Source organism: Neolamprologus brichardi, chromosome 23, assembly GCF_056152115.1.
Source record: "Neolamprologus brichardi isolate AB-2024 chromosome 23, ASM5615211v1, whole genome shotgun sequence".
Classification (NCBI taxonomy): domain Eukaryota; kingdom Metazoa; phylum Chordata; class Actinopteri; order Cichliformes; family Cichlidae; genus Neolamprologus; species Neolamprologus brichardi.
The window spans coordinates 38,347,806-38,371,444 of record NC_142125.1 but is presented as its reverse complement, the minus strand read 5'-3'; the positions used below and the strand labels follow the sequence as shown (position 1 = coordinate 38,371,444).

General features: G+C 41.8%; 1 protein-coding gene across 2 annotated transcripts; it reads left to right on the top strand.

The window, feature by feature from the left end:
• Positions 1–715: 715 nt before the first annotated feature.
• Positions 716–17,111, top strand: tubgcp3 (tubulin gamma complex component 3). Of its 2 annotated transcripts, XM_087836329.1 has the most exons (23): positions 719–1,061; positions 2,139–2,246; positions 3,079–3,146; positions 3,730–3,807; positions 3,929–4,137; positions 5,711–5,889; positions 6,220–6,332; positions 7,482–7,607; positions 7,743–7,811; positions 7,899–8,031; positions 8,127–8,293; positions 10,893–11,003; positions 11,120–11,228; positions 11,954–12,143; positions 12,228–12,363; positions 12,456–12,524; positions 12,627–12,762; positions 12,936–13,024; positions 13,120–13,251; positions 13,352–13,492; positions 13,599–13,715; positions 13,828–13,922; positions 15,093–17,111. In XM_087836329.1, the coding sequence occupies exons 1-23, from the start codon at positions 986–988 to the stop codon at positions 15,157–15,159; spliced, it is 2,718 nt and encodes a 905-aa protein (XP_087692455.1). In that variant the 5' UTR covers positions 719–985; the 3' UTR covers positions 15,160–17,111. The 2 variants fall into 2 exon arrangements, with proteins under 2 accessions (XP_087692454.1, XP_087692455.1); XM_087836328.1 differs by lacking the exon at positions 15,093–17,111 and having other exon boundaries at positions 716–1,061; positions 13,828–14,073.
• Positions 17,112–23,639: the final 6,528 nt, after the last annotated feature.

The window sequence follows — 23,639 nt, the reverse complement described above, 5'->3', positions numbered from 1 at the left end:
TTACATAAAATGTCAGAAATACACATAACTTTCAGCATAAGACTCATCTCATTTATTTATTTGTTTGTTTGTTTATTACTTAGGTTAACTAAAGTTTTGTGATACAACAAATAAGGAATTTGAAAGGTAAAATTTCTATTCCTTTTGCATCTCAAATCTCATCCACTTTTTCAAGCTCGGTTTAAAATGAGAAGAGATTTTCATAATATTTTAGACTCATTATTACACGTTCTTACTGCTGTCGTGACGCATCGGTTTGTAACAGGTAGGTCAGCGGGGTCAGAACAAAATAATTCATGGCACCACGTTTCTGGAGGGAAATATTTTCATCCACTTGTCCGCGCCCTGTTTCCTGGAGACGCTTTTCGGCGGGTTCTGTTGAAAGTCCGCCGTAAAAATAGAAATAATAACCACGGTTTCTTGTTTGAGCCTTCAAAATAAAACGTACGTGATGGATTTTGGTTTAAACTATAACAACTTTAATAATGATATGTCATAAATAGGCTTTTAGTTATTTTGGTATTTTTGCCGTTCATTATTTATTTATTAATGGGACTGGTAGATAATTAAACATCCGGCATACATGTTGCACCTTTGGTCTTACTTACCAGTCAAAAGGTTCTTTTTTACATTACAAGTTCCCCTTACATATTCATTTATCTGGTTATCTTGTCTTCCTCGTCTTTCTTGATGTCGTATGTATTATTGTCTTGTTATTTTTTTGCGGAACGGTGCTTCTAGTTTTGATGTGTACATTATTTATTGAGCCTTCGTTAGTGTCGTGCAAGTTTTTAAAAGAAATAGGTAAGAAAATGTATGCTTTTATTTTGAAGGCAAGTGGCGCTGGTCGTTGTCAAATTCTTCCTAGCTTGCCTGAAGTTGTCAAAATGGCGTTGCTCGTAGTGGGGGATTTGAGTTAGTTCATATTATTCATTCACATTTATTCATTTATTGGGGAACACACTGCCCATTTGCCACGGAGAGCATGGCAACCCTGGATCAGAAATCGCCAAACGTCCTTCTCCAAAGCCTCTGCTGCAGAATCACGGGGAAAAGCGAAGGTACATCCGTTACTGCTAGCAAGCTTCGCGCTACTGCACTACTGTAGTAGTCAGGAACTGCCAAACCTAACCTTATTCAAAAAATCATTTTTTTTTTGTTTCGCGTCCTGTTATTAATCATACATGCTTCACACGAAGCAGTATGTGAGTGATTAACTTCTAGTGGCAAATTCGGCATTAATATTTCACATTAGACCGCTCTGAATTTTCTGTTTATTAAACGTTTTAAGCAGCTGGCGCCGACTCACCCGGTTTGTTTTGCAGACTGAATATTGTAGAAAACGATTGAAGTTTTACTTAAATAACTGCTGCTCAGTCTTTCGGACAATTGCCGAATTGAAGATAGGATTTTATTAATTTCTTAAGGCCTTCAGGAGTAAACATGTCACTACAATGTCACATTTAAATGGTTAAGAAAATATATTGATTTCTTTTTATGTGGCTATCGCTTTAGCTGTGAGGGAAAACGGGACGTAGCGGGGGCTCGGTTCGCGTATCTGTCAGCCAATTGGCTTGGCCAGATGCTGCACATCCAGCTGAACAGCTTCACGGTGCTTCCACGAGTCGCTGTCTTACACCGTTACTTTTGCTCAAATAAAGTGCTTCGCCTTTCTCGGTTATCTTTTAGATTGCTAGCCACTTAGCTCTGTTTCTAATCTGTGTGGTAAATTGGATGCAGTTGCCTGGCTAGCTGCAGGCCCCTGTTGTAGATAGAGGCAGAAGCAGTGTTTTTTTTGTTTTTGTTTTTTTAAGTCACTTTTGATCAAAGGCCCAAAACCTTTGCAGTTGGCAACTGCAATGAAAATTAGCTTTTATAATCTGTATCTAAAGTGTTAGCAACACTGTCCCATCATACATTATCCTTATTAAAGTAATGGCAAATCTGCACTCTCCTGGTCTGTAAGTTCATTTTGTTATATCCTGTTTGTGCTTTTGGAAAAGAAGTAAAACATTATAAGTAAAGTAATGATGTAACAGGGGGGGAAAAACCCCAGTCAACACACTGTCATTTGTACATTCCTTTAAGCTGTTAGTCATGACTTGATATTTGTTTTTTGTTTTGTTTTGTTTTTTCAGCTGAAGTTGCCCACCAGTTCCAGTACGCAGTTCGAGTCATTGGCAGTAACTATGCCCCTACTATTGAACGAGACGAGTTCCTGGTGTCAGAGAAGATAAAGAAAGAGCGTGAGTGGCATTTGGATTGATGCTTTCCTCCCTCCCTCTGTGAAAGCAAATCCATTATAATCCACTGTATATTACTTCATTTAGTCATTGTGACACCTGATCCCCATATGTCAGAATGCCAGCTTTAATACATGTGCTGGAAAATCTTTATTCCACCATACTACAGAATCCTATTTGACTTAAATGGGAGCAAGGTCACACCATTAGTGGGAAAACATTGATCCAAGCTTTGCTGCAGACTGTAAAACCAAAATAGCACAGCACTTACTGTACAGCATTTATTTATCCCAGGTGGACTTATGAGACGTTTTTGCTTAGTCTTTGTGTTTTTTATTGCAACATTGCCACAAAAGTGATAACTGGATATTTTATATTGGTTAATGATGTGAAACAGTCAGACATTTAAATGAAATTAATTTTGAGTGAGTTTGAGCATATGAAATAATGTATTCCAGTGACTGCTAAAGAAATAGCATTTGTCTTGCAGCTCTAAATGCCAGCAGTGACAGGGTGTACCAGAGCTGGAGGGTTGGTTGTCAATATGAGGGCAGTTATAAATACAAACACGGCATGCTTTATCTTGATGAGCAACTTTGGGCTTTCAGAAGGGCGCTGCAGTCTGCTGGCTTTCTTTTTGAACCTCCACAATGCATTTCCTACTTTTCTTTGTCTCGGTCTGCAGTTTTAACAATATCCCATTTGTGGAAAGTTTCTTTTTGTTATTTAAAAACCTGTTTGGCACAGAACCATTTCCAGCTTTGTTCATCTGTTAAATGAGCCATTCATGGAGGAGAAACGCCACCTAACACAGTCGGTCTTAATGCTCTTGCAGTGCTGAAGCAGCGGAGAGAAGCAGACGCAGCTCTGTTCTCGGAGCTGCACAGGAAACTTCAGACACAGGTTGGTATTTGGATTTCTCTCTGAAAGGTATTATTACCCACAGAGGTATTAAAGCTTTAATGGAACAATTTCCCACTTGACTCATGATACAACCTGCTTGCATAAAACAGAGACCTGTTTAATTTGGTTCAGAGTAAGCCTCTGAAGGGCTGGTAACACAGTACTGGTCATTAATTGTATATTAATTTATTTATTTATTAATAAGTCTCACTAGTCGCCACAGTCACCCCTCCAGATAACAATACTGTTTTGTTTATTAAATGAAAGAGTCTTCCAAAGGGTGCTTTTTGTCCTGTCTCACTCCCCTTACCTCTACTCAATCATGGCAGATGGTCGCCCCTCCCTGAGGTTGGTTCTGCTGGAGGTTTCTTCCTGTTAGAAGGGAGTTTTTCCTTCCCACTTTCACCTAGTGCTTGGCCATAAGGGGTTGTCTGATTGTTGGGGTTTTCTCTGTATTGATTTTGGGTCTTTACCTTAAAACGCTTCGAGGTGACAGTTGTTGTGATTGGGCGCTATGTAAATGAAATCGAATTGAACTGATTTGAAGGTGGTATTTTTTTTAATGTTGTTTTCCTGTTTGCAGGGTGTTCTAAAGCATCGCTGGTCGGTTCTCTACTTGTTGCTTAGCCTTTCTGAAGACCCCCGCAAACCATCCAGCAGGGTGGGGAACACATACACACACACACACACACACATTTAAAAACTCTTAAAATCTTTTAGATTAGAGTAGCTTTACATGAATCAGAGTTAAAAGTCATTAAATGTCTGACTGTACTTCCTAGGTTGGAAACTACGGGGCACTGTTTGCCCAAGCCCTCCCCAGGGACGCCCACTCCACCCCATTCTATTGCACCCGTCCGCAGAGCCTGGCCCTGAGCTATGGGGAGAGGAGCACCGGCCTGTCAGCTAGTGTCGGGACCAGTGGGATTTCAAGTCTAGGAGTTTACACACTGAACGGACCTACACCAACACCACAGCCACTGCTGGCAGGGTGAGCATCTTCATATCAGCTTGTTAACACTTCAGCTTTCCATGTCAAAGCCTCGTACCAGAGGTTTTAGGCAGCCCCGAAAAGCTCTGCAGTGAAGGGTTGTTTTTCTGATGTGTTTGTGTGAGAAGCCCTATGTCAGATACAAGAGGTATCATTCAGTAGCAGAAAGTGAACTTGCCTCTTTCCTCTCAGCCTGACCCCTTATAACACAGTTTAATGGCCATTTAGTCCCATTTTTTTCTTATTAATAATGCAGTGGGCCTTTAGTAAACAATGACCATTGGGCTGTCTGGGTTCACCTTTACGTCTTTAAAAGGCAATTTGTCCTCTTGAAAACATCAAGTTTTCCCATGGCTCTGGACAACACACAGTGATAATTAAGTAACAGTACAAAGATGTGTGCTGGGCTTGCTTTATTTAATGACTGTTCCAGTACTTTCCAAGGGATCAAAAAGTAACTGCTGAATTTCCAAAAAAATTCCAAATTTGAACACAAATCTTGATTGTGAGATTTCTGTTCTTTGCTGTGATTGTCAGCCACATCATCCATTTTCTTCCACATCCAATTCAGGATCTTGGGGAAGGTGGGACACTGTCCCGGTTGTGATTGGATGAGAGGCAGAGTACAGCCTAGACATGTCACCAGTATATTGCAGGGCTGAGGTCCCATTTATGCGTTGTGCAAACAGTGAGCTCCATACCATTTATATGCACTTTATACTGTTTATAACGTTTCAACATCTCCCTTTATATAATCTGTGAGTCTGGCAGATTACGATTGCATAAAAAACTGACTGATTGCACACACGTGCTGCGGTTGCAGTACCTTCTTACTCTGCAGTGCTAACCACTTCAACACAGTACATCCATTAGTTTCTAAGGCAATCCTGTATTCACTTGCATGACCTCTTATTTTGTCAATATTTGCATCCTGGCTGTTGCCACGTTGTGTCTTTTAGAATCAGTATCATTTAATAGCTAACACTAGGAAGCTTAGTTAGGGAGCTGTAACCAGCGTATAGACACAACCTGCTAATTAGTAATGGACTAATAATTTAATTTCACTCATCAAAACTGAAGCATAAACATTTTGGTCAGTTAATTGCATTTAAAATGTTTTAAAAGGCACCAACAGCACAGTTAAGAGCTTCAGTTCAGTCACTCCACTTATCTAAGGTGAGGTCCAGCAGACAGCAGCTGCTTACAGCTGGCTGTGGTTGCAAAACTGGTTGCAAGACTGGTTAGACTGAAAATGTTTTTGGAAGAAGGGTTTTGATGTTGTTAAGTTGGTTGTTTTAACATGTTTAACGAGGCTTTGAGGAATAGTTTGGCAAACGTGGGCCTTAAGTGGCCACTAAAGGAACTACAGTGGCCCATGCTGGTTTAGTTTTTCAGCCCTAGAAGGCGCCACTCGATCAGAACAGTATAACTGTTCCATTGAAAAGAGTATCAGTCTTTTGTAAACATAAACATGGTCGTCATCACTAATTATTATGACATTCAGTGCATAGTAAATGTATATACAAAAATCCAGAACGGCTCAGCCATAAGTAAATGTGCTGTTGTGTTTCAGCCAGCCACCTCAGCCTGCAGCTGGAGGCGGTCAGCCTCTGGGTTCACGGTTAGCCTGGACTTTGCCTGTAAGCTCCTCGCCCAGCTCCGCTATGGTTCCGCCCGCCGCTCGGCCACCCCTCGGGCCACCGGTCCCCGCTGCCAGAGTAGTGCGTCCTCGCCGAGATGGTGACCCAGCCGGTGAGTGACATGTATACAGTGTGGGTTTCAGGTCTGCACGACCGTGCCAAAAAAATAAAACCCTCCATGAGATTAATAACAAAAGTTAACACTTTTTGACCTCCATACATTCTAAATACATAACATGTTGCATTCAGAGGAAGTGTCCTGGAGCCCTGGTCCCCTCGTGTCTCCCATTGTTGTGTCATGTGTTGCATTATTCATTCAGTCTGTCCTGTTGTACATTTGAGTTTATCTGAGAAATCCATGTACCATGAGATCTTAAAGTTTCATTTTCCTTTCTCACTTCCCCTCAAACACAATATAATCCTCCACATTCTGCGTGCGCAGGTGAGGTGAACGAGGCGGCGCTGGTGCGGGACATCCTTTACGTCTTCCAGGGAATTGACGGCAAGTTCATCAAGATGAGCGCGCAGGATAACTGCTACAAAATAGACAGCAAGGTACCCAAACTGGCGTCTAGCCTTGTAAAAGCTCTTAATAGACCAATCAGCTCAGCAGGGTACACATATTTCATAGAGTAATAATCATCACCATCCCACAGTGACTTGCAGCGGATCCAAGTCCTGGAGCTCCAGCCGCTCAAAGATCATTCTTTATTAGGCATAATAGATGATATGAAATCAAGACTGTTTTTGTTGACTGAACTTTAGGACCAAGATTCAACAGATCAATATAAAGCTTTTTGGCTCCGAGTCACATCGATCTTCTCCCACTTTCTCTTTCTTTTTTCTTTTTTTTTTGTCTGTCCTGTCAGTTTATTTAATTCCCCCTCTCCTCCCCTTTTTGCCACGTTATCGATGGGAAGGCCATAGATGGAACTTGTCCCATATTCTCACTCCGTGACGCTAAACTTAGACTTGTGTTCGATCTGCCGACACGGTCCACCTGATGGAGACGGAGCCACTGAGAGCACAGATATATTAGTCAAGGATGGAGATATTTTGGAGGCTGCTTTGGCCACTTAAGCTCTCTGTAAGGCTCCAGTGATAAAAGGTTTTTGTTAAGCAGATGAAAATTTAATGCGAACTTTTCAGCCCGGAAACAAGGTCGTCTGCTGCAAGATGGCCTTGTTAGTTATAGATGTGTTGCGTAAAATATAGTGAGCGATTTAATGAAAGTGGCTGATTAAGATTTTAATTATACCTTGATTATGTCTATAAACTCTGTGCTAGAGATTCCCTTCCATAGGCCTAATATTAAACTAATACTATAGTTTAAAAATAAGCTGAGAGTAAATATTCCAGTATTTGGATCACTGTCAGGGTCAAATCATGGCATGCATAATAGCTAATACATGGCTTTAGAAATCACGCTGGTCCTTTTTGTCATGCGCTTAACTAGAAGAACAATATGATAATGCAGTCGTCTTCCGAAGCCAGTGCTGCATCTCAGAAATTGCACTAAAATTTAATGGGTTCTATTTTTGCCACTTTTCTACCAAGTTTAATGAAATACAGCTTGTGAGTTTTTGCCAAGTCCTGCTGATAAATTAGCAAACGGACATAGCTTTGCCTCCGCTCTGGTCTTGGTGGAAGAATAAACAAGCAGATGTTGTTATATGTGTTGTAATGTCTGCTCTGACTCACTAGGTGGTGCTGTGCAAGTCCCTCAGGGACACCAGCAGCAGACTGGCTGAACTTGGCTGGCTCCACAACAAAGTCAGGAAGTACACTGATGCCAGAAGCCTCGACCGGGCCTTTGGATTGGTTGGACAGGTATGTGAGTGCGTGTGCACATTTGCCATGGGAATTAATTGTTCGCGTCAGTTTTATCACACAGTCCTCAACTAATGCTTACCTTTCTGTTTCTGTGTTTCTCCCCCCGTGACCTCTCCTCTCCTCTTCACTCAGAGCTTCTGTGCCTCACTCCACCAGGAGCTTAAGGAGTACTACAGGCTGCTCTCTGTCCTCCACTCGCAGGTAAACAAAATTAGTGCTGACAATGAGGGAATGTGTAATGGAAAAATCAGCAGACGCTTGATCTAAGGTAATTTCTCTGTGCTGTAGCTGCAGGTGGAGGATGACCAGGGTGTGACCGTGTGCACAGAGAGCAGTCTGACCCTCAGGAGGCTGCTGGTCTGGATGTACGACCCTAAAGTCAGGCTCAAAACACTCGCCGCCCTCGTCGACTTCTGCCAGGGTGTGTGGACGCGTGCTTGCTGGTTTTAATGTAGGTGGGTGAACAAGCTAAACTGAATATAGCATTCTAAGTGTCCCCGCATTGTGTGCCATTAGGTCGTAAGGGTGGCGAGCTGGCTTCAGCAGTTCATGCCTACGGGAAAACGGGAGACCCACAGATGAGAGCGCTTGTTCAATACATCCTCAGCCTGGTGTCACACCCCATTCTCAACTTCCTCTACAGGTGGATATACGACGGGGAGTTAGAAGACACCTACCACGAGGTACACATGCCTTTCTGATCTTTTCTGCGCAGTAATAAAAACCTCTTGTGATCAAAATAAATGCAGAGCAGTGCATCAAAATTCGATGAGAAAGATGAATGTCTTTACAGAGAAACTGAGAATTACAGCGCGTGTTCTCTCTGACTGCTCTGATGTTTGACCCCAATGAGAGGGAACATTACAGAGAGAGGAGAGCCAGGACGGCCCCTTAAATGAGAACTGATGAGAGGAGTGTAATGGAGACCACAGTGATGAATGTGTCTCCTTTATTTCTCCCCGCCCTTTCTCTCTTTCTATTGCTCTCGCGCACACAGTATTTATGTGTCCAGCGCGGACCATTACCGAGCGCTTGGACTTTTGGTTTTAAGTCCTGTGTTTAAGAACACAGAGTTATAAATTACTGGAGCTTTCAGGAGTGAAATTACCCAGGAGATCTCACACAGCCAGTGAAAACGCACTCTAATCAACAGCTGTAATTATGGCTGGGAGGCTTAAATAAATAAGGCACTGTAGGTTGTAACATTGCAGAACTCTCAGGCAATGAGCCACTAAATGCTTATTCGCACTGTTTTCTCCTTTTAACTGCGCATTTGACAGTGTGCAGTTATTAATAATCAAACTAGAATTAGGCCCAACTTTATTGCATCAGCCACATTGTGTTTTCAGAACAATACATATCATTTTTATTACCACTGAAAACTTGTTACTTTGAAGTTGGAGCGTAGTAGGACTTTTTTCATCATTTCAGGCAAGTACGAGTCTTTAAACAACAAACGATCAAGAATCAACTTAACTAACCGAGCATGGTATGAAGTAAATGTGTAGTTGGTGTAGCTGACATGGAGCTACACATCATTAGCATCACATAGCCTACCAATGCATGCACACAAACAGGTAGTGTTTAATATATTTATTATTTTCCACAATGAAATACAAAAATACAAAGCATCAAATAAAAGTAAAAGAGGGGAAAAAATAAAAATAAAAACCCACCCTAACAAACAACACCCGTGTTCGCTGTCAAGTAATCAAAAGTTTAAAAGGAAAAACTTACAATCAGTGCAAAATAACACCAGCCAAGCTATACAGAATAAGAAGAAAGAAAAAATAAGCAAACAAATATAATTAAAAATAGATGAATAAATAAAGGTCATTCCTGAACCTGTGTAGATGGTTGGTCAAAAAATATCAAGAAGGGTTTCCAGACTTTATTAAATTTATTTACAGAGCCTCTCAAAACAAACCTAATTTTCTCTAACTTAAGATGAAATAATACATCCTTAACCCAATGCCAAAATGTGGGCGGGGCTGCGTCCTTCCACTTCAAAAGTATTAGACGTCTTGCCAATAGTGTAGAGAAGACAATAATTCTTTGACCACCTGCTGGTAGAGCCAGACCATCGGAATTGACCCCAAATAAAAATAAAAGTGGATTGAGTGACACTCTTATCCCAAATATGCATGACAAAGCCCCACAGACATCCGTCCAGAACTTTTGTATTGTGGGACAGGCCCAAAACATCAAGGTCGCCTCTGCCAATTTACATCTTTCGCACGTTGGGTCAATCTGGGGATCTTTGCCAATTTTGATTTGCTAAGATGAACCCTGTGCCCACACAAACAGGTCGATCCAAAAAAAAAATTTATACAATTTTTTGCAGCGTTTTTAAACCTTCATAACTTAATAATTACTTAAAAAACACTTAATCCAACTTAAGGCTTTAGAATTCAAAAAGGCTGTTTGCTTCTGCGTGTAGATCAGGCATTTAAATCTGTGTGGTTTTCATAGTGACACTGCTTGTGAAAGTCTTATTTCAGCCACACAGAGCTTCATAACGATGGATTTAAAGTGAGCCTGACAGTTGATATCAGTTTTTAAAATGTATGCTTGTACACAGCCTTCAGCGCTCTCATTAGACGGCCAGTTGAGGCTGCTGTACTGACACTGAAGTAAATGGATGATTTAAGTGAATGTGACAAAGGATGGAAACCACTGCAACGGTCTGGACACTGACTATAGACTTACTTGTTCAGTGACAAATGTTTCATTAGACTCTGTTCAGCCAAGCGCCTCTTCCTGTCTGGATAAGTACAGTTAGTTCACATCCACTGGTCATTCATGTCCATATCAGCTGCCATGCAGTCAGCTAAGTGTGCTGCTGCTACTCAGTGAAAGGAGTAGATGCAGGGAAAACTGTGCTCATATGGCTGTACCGGTCTTCAACTAAAAACAGCTGAAGTTTGTCTAAAAAGTTGCTTGTTTTGTGGATGAAGGTGTCTCAATATTAGGTGACTAAGTCGGCAACATCTAGTAGAACTTCTGAGGGAAAGGGCTTGTTTGCTGATGGAGGACAGTGAGGGCTAGTTGTAATGGGAAAAAATGTCAAATGCAACCACTGTGCTGGCTATAGAGAAGAAACGATTATGTAACACAACCTCAGGCTATATCAATATCACTGGGAATGTGGGGTAACGTATGTCAATATACCTTCAAAGTCAACATGCGTACCAGCGCCTATCTGATCGTTACACCGGATATTAAACCCAGCAGGCAAAATAAAACTGTTAAGTGTGTGTTTTTCTATGTGTGTGTTCATAGTTCTTTGTAGCATCAGATCCCAACGTGAAGACCGATCGTCTGTGGCACGACAAGTACTCCCTCAGGAAGTCGATGATCCCCTCGTTCATCACCATGGACCAGGCACGCAAGGTACGCGTGCCATCACAGATGTCTTCACTGGATGCCAGAGAGCATGCTTTTGTAGACGAGACTGTGAAATGACTGAAAAGGAGCTGCTATCTCCTCCCTTTCTCTTATCCCTTTAGGTTCTGCTGATCGGCAAATCCATCAACTTCCTGCATCAGGTTTGCCACGATAGAACGCCGCCAGGCAAAATCACGGCAGCGTCAAAATCTGCAGACACTCCAAAAGATGGTGAGCGTCTCAGGAAAGCAAATTCATAGATAATACTTCCATTTGTTTTGTTTCTGACAGCCCATAATGGGACATTAAGAAGAAAAACCAGTATGATGAAGTTGTGAATAGAGGTTTGCTGGCTTTTTCATGAAATACACGCATACGCTCATAACCAACTTGGAGCCTCCTTTTGTGTACATGTGTGTTCTGTCTTCATCGTATTGATTTCATTACACTGTATTGACGTTTGTTTGTTTTTTAGTGGACACTGGTCGATGCTCTTGGGCCTTGTCCTTCTCTCCTTTTGACTGGAGAGAAGAACTGGGTATACTCAGCTGTAGTCTATTGATTCTGTCTGTAGGACTTCATCTAACCAGTTTGATCTGTGGCTTTTAGAATATGAGCTGAAGGACGTTCTCTTTCTCTCTTATTGTCTAGTAGAACAGTTCAAAGACTTGGTTGACCCTGAATCCAAAGGAAAATAGGAGGGTTAGTCCAAAATTACAGCAAAAATCTAAACGCTTAGGAATAAATAATTGTAATAATTTCATAAATAAGTTACATTTTTTTTAATCCATATTAATATTTGTCCATGAATCAGCAGTTTTGAACTCTAATATAAAACATTTTCTTTTTAAAATGTTTCATAAATTTTTTTCATCTTATATAAAAGACCGCCATTCATTAATGTGTAAAATGTAGCCAGCAGAGAAACTCCAGTTGATACCTTCTTGCTCATGTAGCTGCAGAGCTGCTGTCTGACCTGGAGGGAGCGTTCCAGGAGAAGATCGACGCGGCCTACTTCGACACCAGCAAGTACCTGCTGGATGTCCTCAACCGTAACTACCTGTTGCTGGAGCACCTGCAGGCCATGAGGAGATACCTGCTGCTGGGCCAGGGAGACTTCATCAGACACCTTATGGACCTACTGAAGTATGGTTTTCCTTCCCGATCTATAACACTGATGATCAAGCTGCAAGTCCTAATTTTCGCATATGCTACATGTTTTAATCTCAGACCAGAGCTGGCCCGTCCCGCCACCACTTTATACCAACACAATCTGACTGGTATCTTGGAGACGGCAGTCAGGGCCACCAACGCCCAGTATGATAACGCTGAGATCCTCAAGAGGCTGGACGTACGCCTGCTAGAGGTAGCATCATCACCTGCTTGTTAGGAAGTAATTGAATTAATAATGACGAATGATCCTTTTTCTCACTATGGCTCGTCTTGTGTGGCCTCCAGGTGTCTCCTGGTGATACAGGTTGGGATGTTTTCAGTCTGGACTACCATGTTGATGGACCGATTTCAACGGTGACTACACACAGCCTCCTACATGTTCTGTTTATTTTATTTTTTTGCATGTGGAAGCTTGAAGATGTGAGTATTACCATTTGTCTGTGTGTATATTGTCAGGTGTTTACGAGGGAGTGCATGGGCCACTACCTGCGGGTGTTCAATTTCCTGTGGAGGGCCAAGAGGATGGAGTACACGCTGACCGACATCTGGAAGGGACAGATGTGTAACGCCAAGTTACTAAAAACCATGCCTGGTACTTAAACGCACACACATACTTAGTGGAGAACTCACTCGAAATTAACTCTCATCCTTCGTTCAGGTTTTTTGTACGTAATCTTTTGCAGCATTATGGCAAAATATATTTATATTTTGATAGCATGCCTACTTCCTGTTGTATAACATGACCTTGTGCTCTTTACCCTGCAGAGTTGTCCGGCGTGCTGCATCAGTGTCACATCCTGGCCTCCGAGATGGTCCACTTCATCCACCAAATGCAGTACTACATCACCTTTGAGGTCAGGTCCATTAGCAGCAGTGCTGTTACTATCGCAGGCTGTAAAACCTCAGTAAACCGTATCATTTACAGTAGTAAACTGTGATTTGTGGGCAGGTGTTGGAGTGCTCCTGGGACGAGCTGTGGAACAAAGTGCGTCAGGCTCAGGACCTCGACCACATAATCGCTGCCCACGATGTCTTCCTGGACACCATTATTTCAAGATGCCTGCTGGACAATAACAGCAGGGTAACACATAAACACACACAAGATTTCTGTGTTCTGTTAGTCATTCCTCTGTTTCCCTGTTTTGCATACCCCTAATGAAACTCTGTTATTGTATCTCCAGTCTCTTTTGAACCAGCTGAGGGCCATATTTGACCAAATCATCGAATTTCAAAGCGCCCAGGACTCCCTCTACCGCTCAGCGCTGGAGGAACTCAGCCTCCGGTTGCAGTATGAGGAGAAGAAGCGGCAGAGAGAGGAGGAGGTAAGAAATGAAAGGGAAGAGAGGTATATTTGTTGTTGTTGTTTTGGCTGGAGATGGATGCATAGTGAGTGATGCTATGTCATCTGTTTCTTGCGTCGTCTTTCAGGGTCAGTGGGGAGTGACGGCCGAGCAGGAAGCAGAGGAGAAGAAGAGGATTCAAGAGTTCCAGGAAACTATACCAAAGATGCGCTCACAGCTTCGGATCCTAACACACTTCTATCAGGTACCAGCTCGATCCACCACCTAAAGCAGCTCCTCGTCATGAACTGTATTCAGTGGAATCAGCCATTGCAATTCATTTCACTTTTTTCCTTCCCTTCATCTCTCCCTCTCAGAGCATCGTCCAGCAGTTCCTGGTGTTGCTAATGACCAGTTCTGATGAGAGCCTGCGCTTCCTCAGCTTCAGACTGGACTTCAATGAGCACTACAGGTTTGACTTTAAAGACTCCAAAACCAAAACGACCTATATCAAAGTTTATTCCATTAAGTCGGTGTCCTTTGAAACTGTAATTATTACCGTTCTAATACTTAGTAGGCCCATTTATAAATTTTACTTAAATCTGTGACTGTAATCGAAAATTATGCGCATTGTTCTCGCATAAAAATGCAGAAAATCATGCATCATGTGATGTTGCAAATATTTGATGACTCCTGCATTTTCCGAGAAGTGGTTAATTTGTTCGAGACTTTAGCATTTTGAGTGTGCAGATGGACTCTAAATGGAAATAACTGATGTGACTTACAGTAGCCAGGTCTCAGTGGATATGAATCACATGTCAGGATATGACCTAATCGGCCTAATGCGTCTGAGGCTGCATCCACAGTATGTAGTCAGTGGGGAAATAATCTGGAAATAATAATAATCTTTTTTCAAAGACGTAAACAATCTCTACTTTTTATGGTAGTTTCATTTTAATGTAGAGGCATTACTCACATTACATTAAAGTTCTACATTGATTTGATTGTCAACTACCAATGTAGTTGGTACAGAGGTTCATTGGCAGAAAAACAGCCCCACAGCATAATAAATCCACCTCCGTGGTTGACTGTGGGGTTGGCGTTCTTTGGGTTACACTCAGCATTTCTCTTCCTCCAAACACAGTCGGTCGAGTTCATCCAACAGAGGTCTATTTTGGTGTCATCTGACCTCAGAATTTTCTCTCAAACCTTTTCTGAATCCTTTGGATGTTCACTGGCAAACTTAAGACGGGCCTGTGCTTGTGCCTTTATGGTCAGGGAGGACCTTGAGGGTTCCATTGAAATTACCACATGGTGTGTTACCAGTGGTGTTCTTGGTGAGTGTTGGCAAACCTGCCTTCAGATCACTAACAGGCTCCTCTCATGTAGTTTATGCTTGATCCACCACCTTTCTCATGATCACCCTCAGTTCATGAGGCGAGATCTTGCGTGGAGCTCCAGACTGAGTGCAATTGATGGTCATTTTATATTTCTTTTTTTCTAACAGTGATTTATTTATTTGCTAATAAATGGTTTCTTTCATGATATCACTGCTAACATATCTATAGTTTACAGAGAAAATATTAGATCATCTGGGGGGTTTTGTGTGTGTGTGTATGTAATCAACTCCTTTCCTCTTCAGGGCCAGAGAGCCGAGGCTGCGCGCCTCAATTGGTGCCACCAGAGGGCGACGACTGTCAAATATCTGATCTAGCAACAGCAGCATTGGATGCTTCCCACATTGGAGCGCAGGGTATGACATCACTGACACGGGCTGAACAGCAGACTTCAGGCGCTTCATGTCGAGGTGATGATGTCATGCCTTGGAGGAGCGATCCAGGAAACGCAAAAAGCATCCTGGGATTGCTGGACCAGCGGCAGTTGCCAAGTAATGACATCAAAGCAGACGGCTTCAATGAAATCAGCTGAGCGGGATCAAAAAAGGAAGCAAGTCCAGCGCTCGAATTCCAGTGAGAATTCTTCAAATTCTAAAATGAACTTTGGGAAAACTGGAGGAGGAGGTAACGAACGCTGCTGTCCGACTGAGCTCCCCACCACACCGGGTCACAGCGGGCCACCTTCCATGGCATGCCTTACTCATGAGAAAACAACAACAAACCTTTGTTCCTCTTGGCAGGGTTCCCAAATCTAGTCCCAACACACATAATGTATGTACATAGTGTTTATGCAAAAATGTCTGTACCTGTTTCTGCATCTGTACACAGCGACACCCGTGGCTCTCCGAGCTCTCACTACGGTTCAGCCGATACGGCCGATATTCATAACACTGTCAGTTTTGTGCTCCTTTGCTTCTCAACAAGAGTGTTTCTGCAGGCGTCAGAGCATTAAAACTGACAGGCGAATTGAATATTAAAGAAGTGTGATCAGAGTTGGCACACCCGTTTATCAGCCTAACCCTAGTGTTCCACTCTCTCCTACTTACAGTGCAGGGTGTTTCTTATTTGTTTTGTTTTTTTAAAGTGTCAGCTTGACCACACATCACACACAGATGGTTGCACTTGCAGGCAGAATGAGTCCATACAGACTACTTTATTTATTAAGGATCAACATTAGTTTCATTTTACCCGGTTTCTTCTGTAAATAATCAGATTACCTGAGTATCAGCCGATGGAAAGACTGTTAAGGGTTGATTTAGTTCATATGCAAGTGTGGGTTTCACTTTATTTCTCTCCTTAGTTTTGTGTTTTTGTGTCCGTACGAAAGAGATGCATCATCTTAAGGAACACAATCCTCGCAGCAACCACAACAACCTCACTCCTCCTCACCGAGAAAACCACAGGAAATATAAAACGCTCTGATTTCTGAGTTTCTTTAAGAAGAGAGTGTAAATAATAATTTGTTTATAAATGTCAGCTTGGTCTGTTTTATTTTCTGAGGCTTTTCTGACTTTATAAAGATAAGAGTGCTGTTTAATAGTCTATTAAAGTGAGGTGTGCCTCATATGAGAAAAAGTATTGTAGCATTGATTCAGGCTGGAAATGTGTCAGTTATTAGTTTTCACATCTCAAAAAGTCCTCCTGGTGTTCATTCATAACCTTTGAGTTTTTGTTAATAAGGAGGAAAAGCTTTGAATTAACATTTAAGTCCAAAGCGGTGAATTATCAGTCAGATTTGTGCAGTGAGGTGAAAGTTTTGACATTTGCAGATAAAGGCTCACTAACGGCCCAAATCCCTCATTAGCGTTTAATTATACATTCAAATAATAAGTACTTTAACATCTGTGAGTAATGGGGTTTTTTTGTTTGTTTGTTTTTAATATTAAGTTTTGTTTTGAAGCAGTGTTGCTGACTGAAAAATATTTCACAGGGAAAATATGTACTTCTGCTGATTTATACTCCAATTTTGGTAAACTGTCAGTATTTGTGACAGCCTCTGAGAAGCCCTGGCCTCTCTGTGTAAACGTGTGCGATAGTCAAGTTTGATTTTTGATGTGTGTGGGTTTTTTTTTTTATTGTCAGTGAAACACATGGGTGCTGCGTATGGTCTGAAGACCACTTAAATGCTTTGGGACAATGAATTCCTTCAAATAGACATATAAAAAGTTGAAGTATCACTCTAAAGCTGAACCTGGTCAGCGTTTATGGGCTGTCTGTTTCTGTCTATGTTGTATAGCACATAATGTATAGTTAAAAAAAACAAAAAAGGGATACAAACTGTCCCGCTTTTTCTTTAATAAATTTGCTTTTATATGAATGTGTGGTGGCTTTCTACTTTGGTGGACGTGGTGCTATGCAGCTTTGCGTCTGGGCTGGATTTGTTTGAACTTGCTGCCACCTCCTGGGGATGAGTCAAAAAGAATCGACCTTGTCTAAGTAAACATTCTAGAAGAATCTGCTTCGCCTGATTAGGCATCCTTCTTACTTACTCTAGGCCTCGCCTTCATTTTACCTGGGAGAATTTTCTCTAAAGTATAGAAAATAATATTTTAAAGGCCATGTTGTACTAACACCAGACCAGCTTTTCTCTTTGAAGCCAAATCACTGCAGAGCTCTGTTTCATCAAATAAGACATGACCAGTCCTAAAAACCCTTTGATTTTTTTTTTAAATTAATTTTGGGTTTTTTTGATTGTGTTGTGATGCATTACCATTTTTCCCAGGTGTATACCTAATAAAGTGGCTAACCATAGTTTTACCTATTATAGCTACTGACAACAGGTGTGCATAAAAAAGTGCTTACATAACTGACTAAGCACAGTTAACGTTTCCACCAATCAGAGGACGAGAGGTGACGGTATTGCCCAATCACAGGCATCGAGTTTCTGTCACGAGTGTGTTTAAGTTCAGTACCAAGGACAGTGACACCGTCTTGCTATATAAACAGTGGAACAACACGTTTATTAAAATGACCCAGAAGTGTGTTATGGAACTGTTATTGCAGATAATTAATGCAGGAGACCGAGAAGCCTCCTGGATTAAGCTTGAAGCCAAAGAGAACAAAGAATAAGCAACCTGCTAACCAGAAGTATAGTCCCCAAGTCGCAACGATTACCCTCAGCTTTATTTTTCTACCCGTTTCTATCCTTATTCTGTGGGATAAGGAAGCACACTGAGGTCTTGTCGTATCTTCAATATTGGATAAAGAAGCCCATAAATAGAAGATGTCTTAAGCAGTGAGACGCAGCGAGAAAAGTGCACTCCAGTAAAAGCTCCACTGAGCATGACCTTTTTCAGACTCCTCGAATAATAAAAATAAGAACTGCAATTTTTATTCAGTTTATTAGAATGTAAATAAACTCGTATGCTTTAGATAAGGAAGAATTCCGAATAATGATCCTCAGTGTAGAGTGAAGGCTTTGAATATCTCATCAACTACAGTGCATAATATCAAAGAGTCCAAAGACTTGGAGAAATCTCTGTGTGCAAGGAACAAGGCCAAAAATCACTATCAGTTACTGTGATCTTCAGGCCCTCGAGCAGCATTATCACAGAAATCCCTGCATGGGCTCAGGAACACTTGCAGAAATCACCATCTGTGAATATATATATATATATATATATATATATATATATATATATATATATATATATATATATATATATATATATATATATATATATATATATATATATAACACCCAGCACGCCCCTGCGGGCGGTTTATCCTTCAAGCTCGGGTCCTCTACCAGAGGCCTGGGAGCTTGAGGGTCCTGCGCAGTATCTTAGCTGTTCCCAGGACTGCACTCTTCTGGACAGAGATCTCCGATGTTATTCCCGGGATCTGCTGGAGCCACTCGCCTAGCTTGGGAGTCACCGCACCTAGTGCTCCGATTACCACGGGGACCACCGTTACCTTCACCCTCCACATCCTCTCGAGCTCTTCTCTGAGCCCTTGGTATTTCTCCAGCTTCTCGTGTTCCTTCTTCCTGATATTGCTGTCATTAACCGCTACATCGATCACTACGGCCGTCTTCTTCTGTTTGTCTACCACCACTATGTCCGGTTGGTTAGCCACCACCATTTTGTCCGTCTGTATCTGGAAGTCCCACAGGATCTTAGCTCGGTCATTCTCCACCACCCTTGGGGGCATTTCCCATTTTGACCTCGGGACTTCCAGGTTATACTCGGCACAGATGTTCCTGTACACTATGCCGGCCACTTGGTTATGGCGTTCCATGTATGCCTTGCCTGCTAGCATCTTGCACCCTGCTGTTATGTGCTGGATTGTCTCTGGGGCATCTTTACACAGCCTGCACCTGGGGTCTTGCCTGGTGTGATAGACCCCAGCCTCTATGGATCTTGTACTCAGAGCTTGTTCTTGTGCTGCCATGATTAGTGCCTCTGTGCTGTCTTTCAGTCCAGCTTTGTCCAGCCACTGGTAGGATTTCTGGATATCAGCCACCTTTTCTATCTGCCGGTGGTACATACCGTGCAGGGGCCTGTCCTTCCATGATGGTTCCTCGTCTCCCTCCTCTTTCTTGGGCAAGAGACGAAAACAGGGCGTTGTTGGAATGCTACTACACAAGTAACCCCGGCGGAAGGGGCTACATGAATAGGATGAGGGACCTATGGATTCTTCGATACCCAACATCCACAATGACGGCAAAACAATTAGTAGCTCAGTGTTCCAACATTTGAAAGAAGGGACTGCTTTCACAGCTAGAGATTGACGAGGTACAACAGGAGGAGTCAGGACACCAGGTCAGGGGGGAGATATCATATATATATATATATATATATATATGTATATATATATATACATATATACATATATACATATATATATATATATATATATATGTATATATATTCAAATGCGGTTTGTGTTTGAAAGGGGACTCAGTTGAGATGGCTTTTAGTTCAGCAGGCAGCTTGTTTCAGAGGCAGCAACTCTGAGCTCCCCCATTAGATTTAGTTCTAAATTTGTGAACAGCTAAGAGACTTTTACCTGCAGATGAAATTTAGACCAAAAGGACAATGAAGTGGTTTTCGTTGTCTCACCCATGTAATAAGCTCACTTTATGTTTTAGAACAAACTATGCAAAAGCTGAACCACTAGAGGGAGGAACAGCTTCTCTTTTCCAGCTCTGTGTGGCTTCAGATTCTCTGAGCGTGCCCGTGTGCAAGATCTGATTACTTCAGCTGCTCTTTATTAAGAAATTAAACGCCCTACCTTTTCTGTGGGACAGATTGAAGAAAAAAAAAAAGATCCCCCTTCCCGAGATCCTGTTACACACAGTGTCCATGTGGCCTCTTTCTATTTGTCTGCTTTCCTTTTTTTCTTCTTCTAAAAAACCAATTCTTTCCACGAGTCACTTGCTCAGACAGTTGCTGGAATGCTCTGTATACTTGTGTGTCAATACCTGTTTTCTTGTCCAGAGCGGTCTCTCGTCAGCCCTTTATAAAAACAGCCTCTCATATTTGCAGATAACACTTTGAGGAAATTGTCAATTTGGGAAGCGGGAGTACAGAGAGGCAGAGAGGCTTGACTGCTGAGCTGGAACCGACAGATCTGCATTCTTTTTTTCTTTTCTTCTTTCCTTTTCTGTGCTCCTTCCTCTCCACGTGTCTGTATTGGTTATAACGAAGCCCGCAGATGTGTTTGTCTGCCCCGGTCTATGACATCAAAATGGTTTCTGATCATTCCAGACATTTCTCCCAGTATTCCCAAGGCCCCTCATGTCATTTTCCCCTCAGAAAAGAAAGCTTTTCATTGCTGACCTTTTTATTGAGAAAGCCCTCCCTGAAAAACGGGCCTGGTTTTGGTTCATTCTTTGTGCACTGGTGTTTTTAAAGCAAATACATTTTCACTTTCACAGTTTTAGAAAAACTGTCCAGTGTTGGTACCTAATACAGGACCAATCCACAATTGTATTTGTGAGTTTATTTGCATGCTGTGTTTTTCAAACCTGTGTATCCTCACATCTGTCTATGTGCAGTGAACCTTCTCTAATAGCTGTCACATAGATCCAGCTGCCCCCAACAGTCACGTCTGTACTTTCAGCAGCCGCAGGGCTCACAGTCACTCAGACGTGGTGGTCAGAGCTTCCACGGATGCACTGAAGTCATGTGTTTAGTAGAATCTCTCCTTTCACATTTTTAACGGCTGATTGAATTTCATTGTTGATGACGATGATGTTCTTCAATGCTGGTTAGGCCTGACTGAAATATTGGACATGCTGCTACTTCATTGTTTTATCACAAATACACTGCTCAAAAAATAACATAAAATAAAATAAAGGAACGCTTTGAAACATCTCAGTGGGGAAAAAAGTCATGCTGAATATCTATTCCGATATAAACTGGGAATGAAAGGATGCCACATTGTTTGATAGAAATGAAAATGATCAACCTACAGAGGGCTGAATCAAAACACACTGAAAAACAGAGTGAAAACATGCAGCAGGCTAGTGCATTTTGCACCGGTGGTCCTGCCAATTCTGGTATTCTATGACGAATCCCAGTCGGGCTCCACAGTGCCAGGCAGTGAGCGTAGGGCCTTCAGCCCACCCTCATGAAGTCTGCTACTGATTGTTTGGTCAGAGACATTCACACCAACGTCCTGCTGGAGGTCATTTTGTAGCTCTAGCAGTGTTCGTCATGTTCCTCCTTGCACAAAGAAGCAGATACCAGTCAGCTGATGGGTAAGGGTCTTATACAGCCCTTCCATGGAGACACAGCAAACGTTCAGGCAATGGCACATATTGATGCACCATCCTGGAGGAGTTGGACTACCTGTGTAACCTCTGTAGGTGGTTACCAGTAGTGACACTGATACTAGCCAAATGCAAAACTACTGAAAAAAAAACAGTCAGAAAAGATGAGGAGAGAAAACATTTTAGTAGCTTCCAGATGTAAAAACCATCGCTGTTTTAGGGGTTGTGGCGTTTTTCCCTTCTAGTGCACCTGCTTTTAGCTTCATTAACACCAAAGCAGCTGAACTGATGAACAACTTGAATTGATGCTGTATTGTGTGTTAAAAAAACATAGCTGGATTATTACTAATGTTTACAGTGCTCTCAGCACTGTCTGCAGCACGTGTGGGAGAGTAGCATCACAGCTGAGCACATGATGGTGCAAGGTCAAGCTGTGTCTACATGGAAAAATGTCAGAGACTTTGTAAAGCACATGGCTGGTATAATGAATTATACACATGGAGAATATCAGCAGTGTGTGCCTCACCTTTCACTCTGTTAGAGCTGGGCAGTGTTGGTCAAGTTACTTGAAAAAAGTAATCAGTAACTAATTACCGATTACTTCCCCAAAAAAGTAATCCCGTTACTTTACTGATTACTTATTTTCAAAAGTAATTAATTACTTAGTTACTTAGTTACTTTTTAAAAACACAATTTACAACTTGAATAGGTGATAATGCGATAGATCTTTCAGCCCAATTCTACTTTTTCTGCATAATCCATCATACAAAATGTAATCAAATGAAAAAGTCTCTTTTTAAAACTTGTTTTATTAGTTTTAACCTTTTAACTTTATGCATCAAGCAAAAATGTAATTATATGCAACATTCTCTGACTGGAAGAAATTTGTTTAACATTTAAACCTATTTTCTGCACATTCCAGCACATAAAATAAAATATTTTTTTTGTGTTTACACTCAGTCTTTCAAATAGATGCAAGTAAAACACAGCAGAAAATAAATAACATCAAAGACTAGTGGTCCTGTTGCTCTATTTTCACCTGTAAAGCAGGAGTAAGGTAGGCGGAGGTTTACCCTGGTGCAGGTGTGCCGCGGCGGTCAGTGGAAGAATCCGCGAGTTTCTCTGTGAATTTGTAGCGCACTCGGTGCTTGTTTAGGGTTTTTTTTCCGCTGTAAAAAGAAGTTTTCTTCCCACCCACAACAGACACTAATGTTTTTGTCACTTTTTATGGAATCAAACTCAAAGTAAGGTCAGTACTTCCACGCTTTAAACGCTGCACGCTCATACTCTCTCCCGCACTCGATGGCTGTGTCTCAATTAAGAGACCGCACGCTTGAAGTACGCGCACTACGCGTACTACGTACGGTGCATACTATAGGTAGGAGAAGTGCGAAGTGAGAGGCTTGTGAAATGGGACGGTCTAGCCTTCGTCGCGCTGTTCAGGTTGCCTAGCAACCATGATACTAACCGCGAGGAACGTTACATACAGCATTGTGTGACATAAATGAAGGAGAAAAATGTTTTGTTGGTCATTCATTTTTGTCATGACATCACTGTGATTAGTTGAGTATCTGTACTCAACTAATTTTGAGCCCATATATCTGAGGCTGAGACCACGGGACTGTAAAACATGATTGTTCGGCTTCATTTCTGTACTGAACAGTCATTTCAAGATTAGTTAGTAAATAACAATTAGCTAATGTTGGTCACGAGACTAAAATCATCTCACTGTGGTAGTGTAAATATAATATGGCCAATATTATAGTATTGTCAGATTATTATGATACATACACATATATATACAACCAAGTTAACGCTGAAAGTACGAACATCACTAATGTCACATAACTTTGCCGACATGTGGCCAATAGTAATGTTTTAATGTTCTTCGTTATTAAACATTCGCACATAAATAAGTGACGTCATATTCAGTACTTACCTTTGACAGTTCGGCCACTCCCTTCTGCCGTATTTTGCGGCAAAATTATCCACACCCACCGCCGCGCTATGAATTGTGGGATACATGGGACCACGAAGCGTGCACCGGACCACGCTTGATATTTGGGGAAATCGA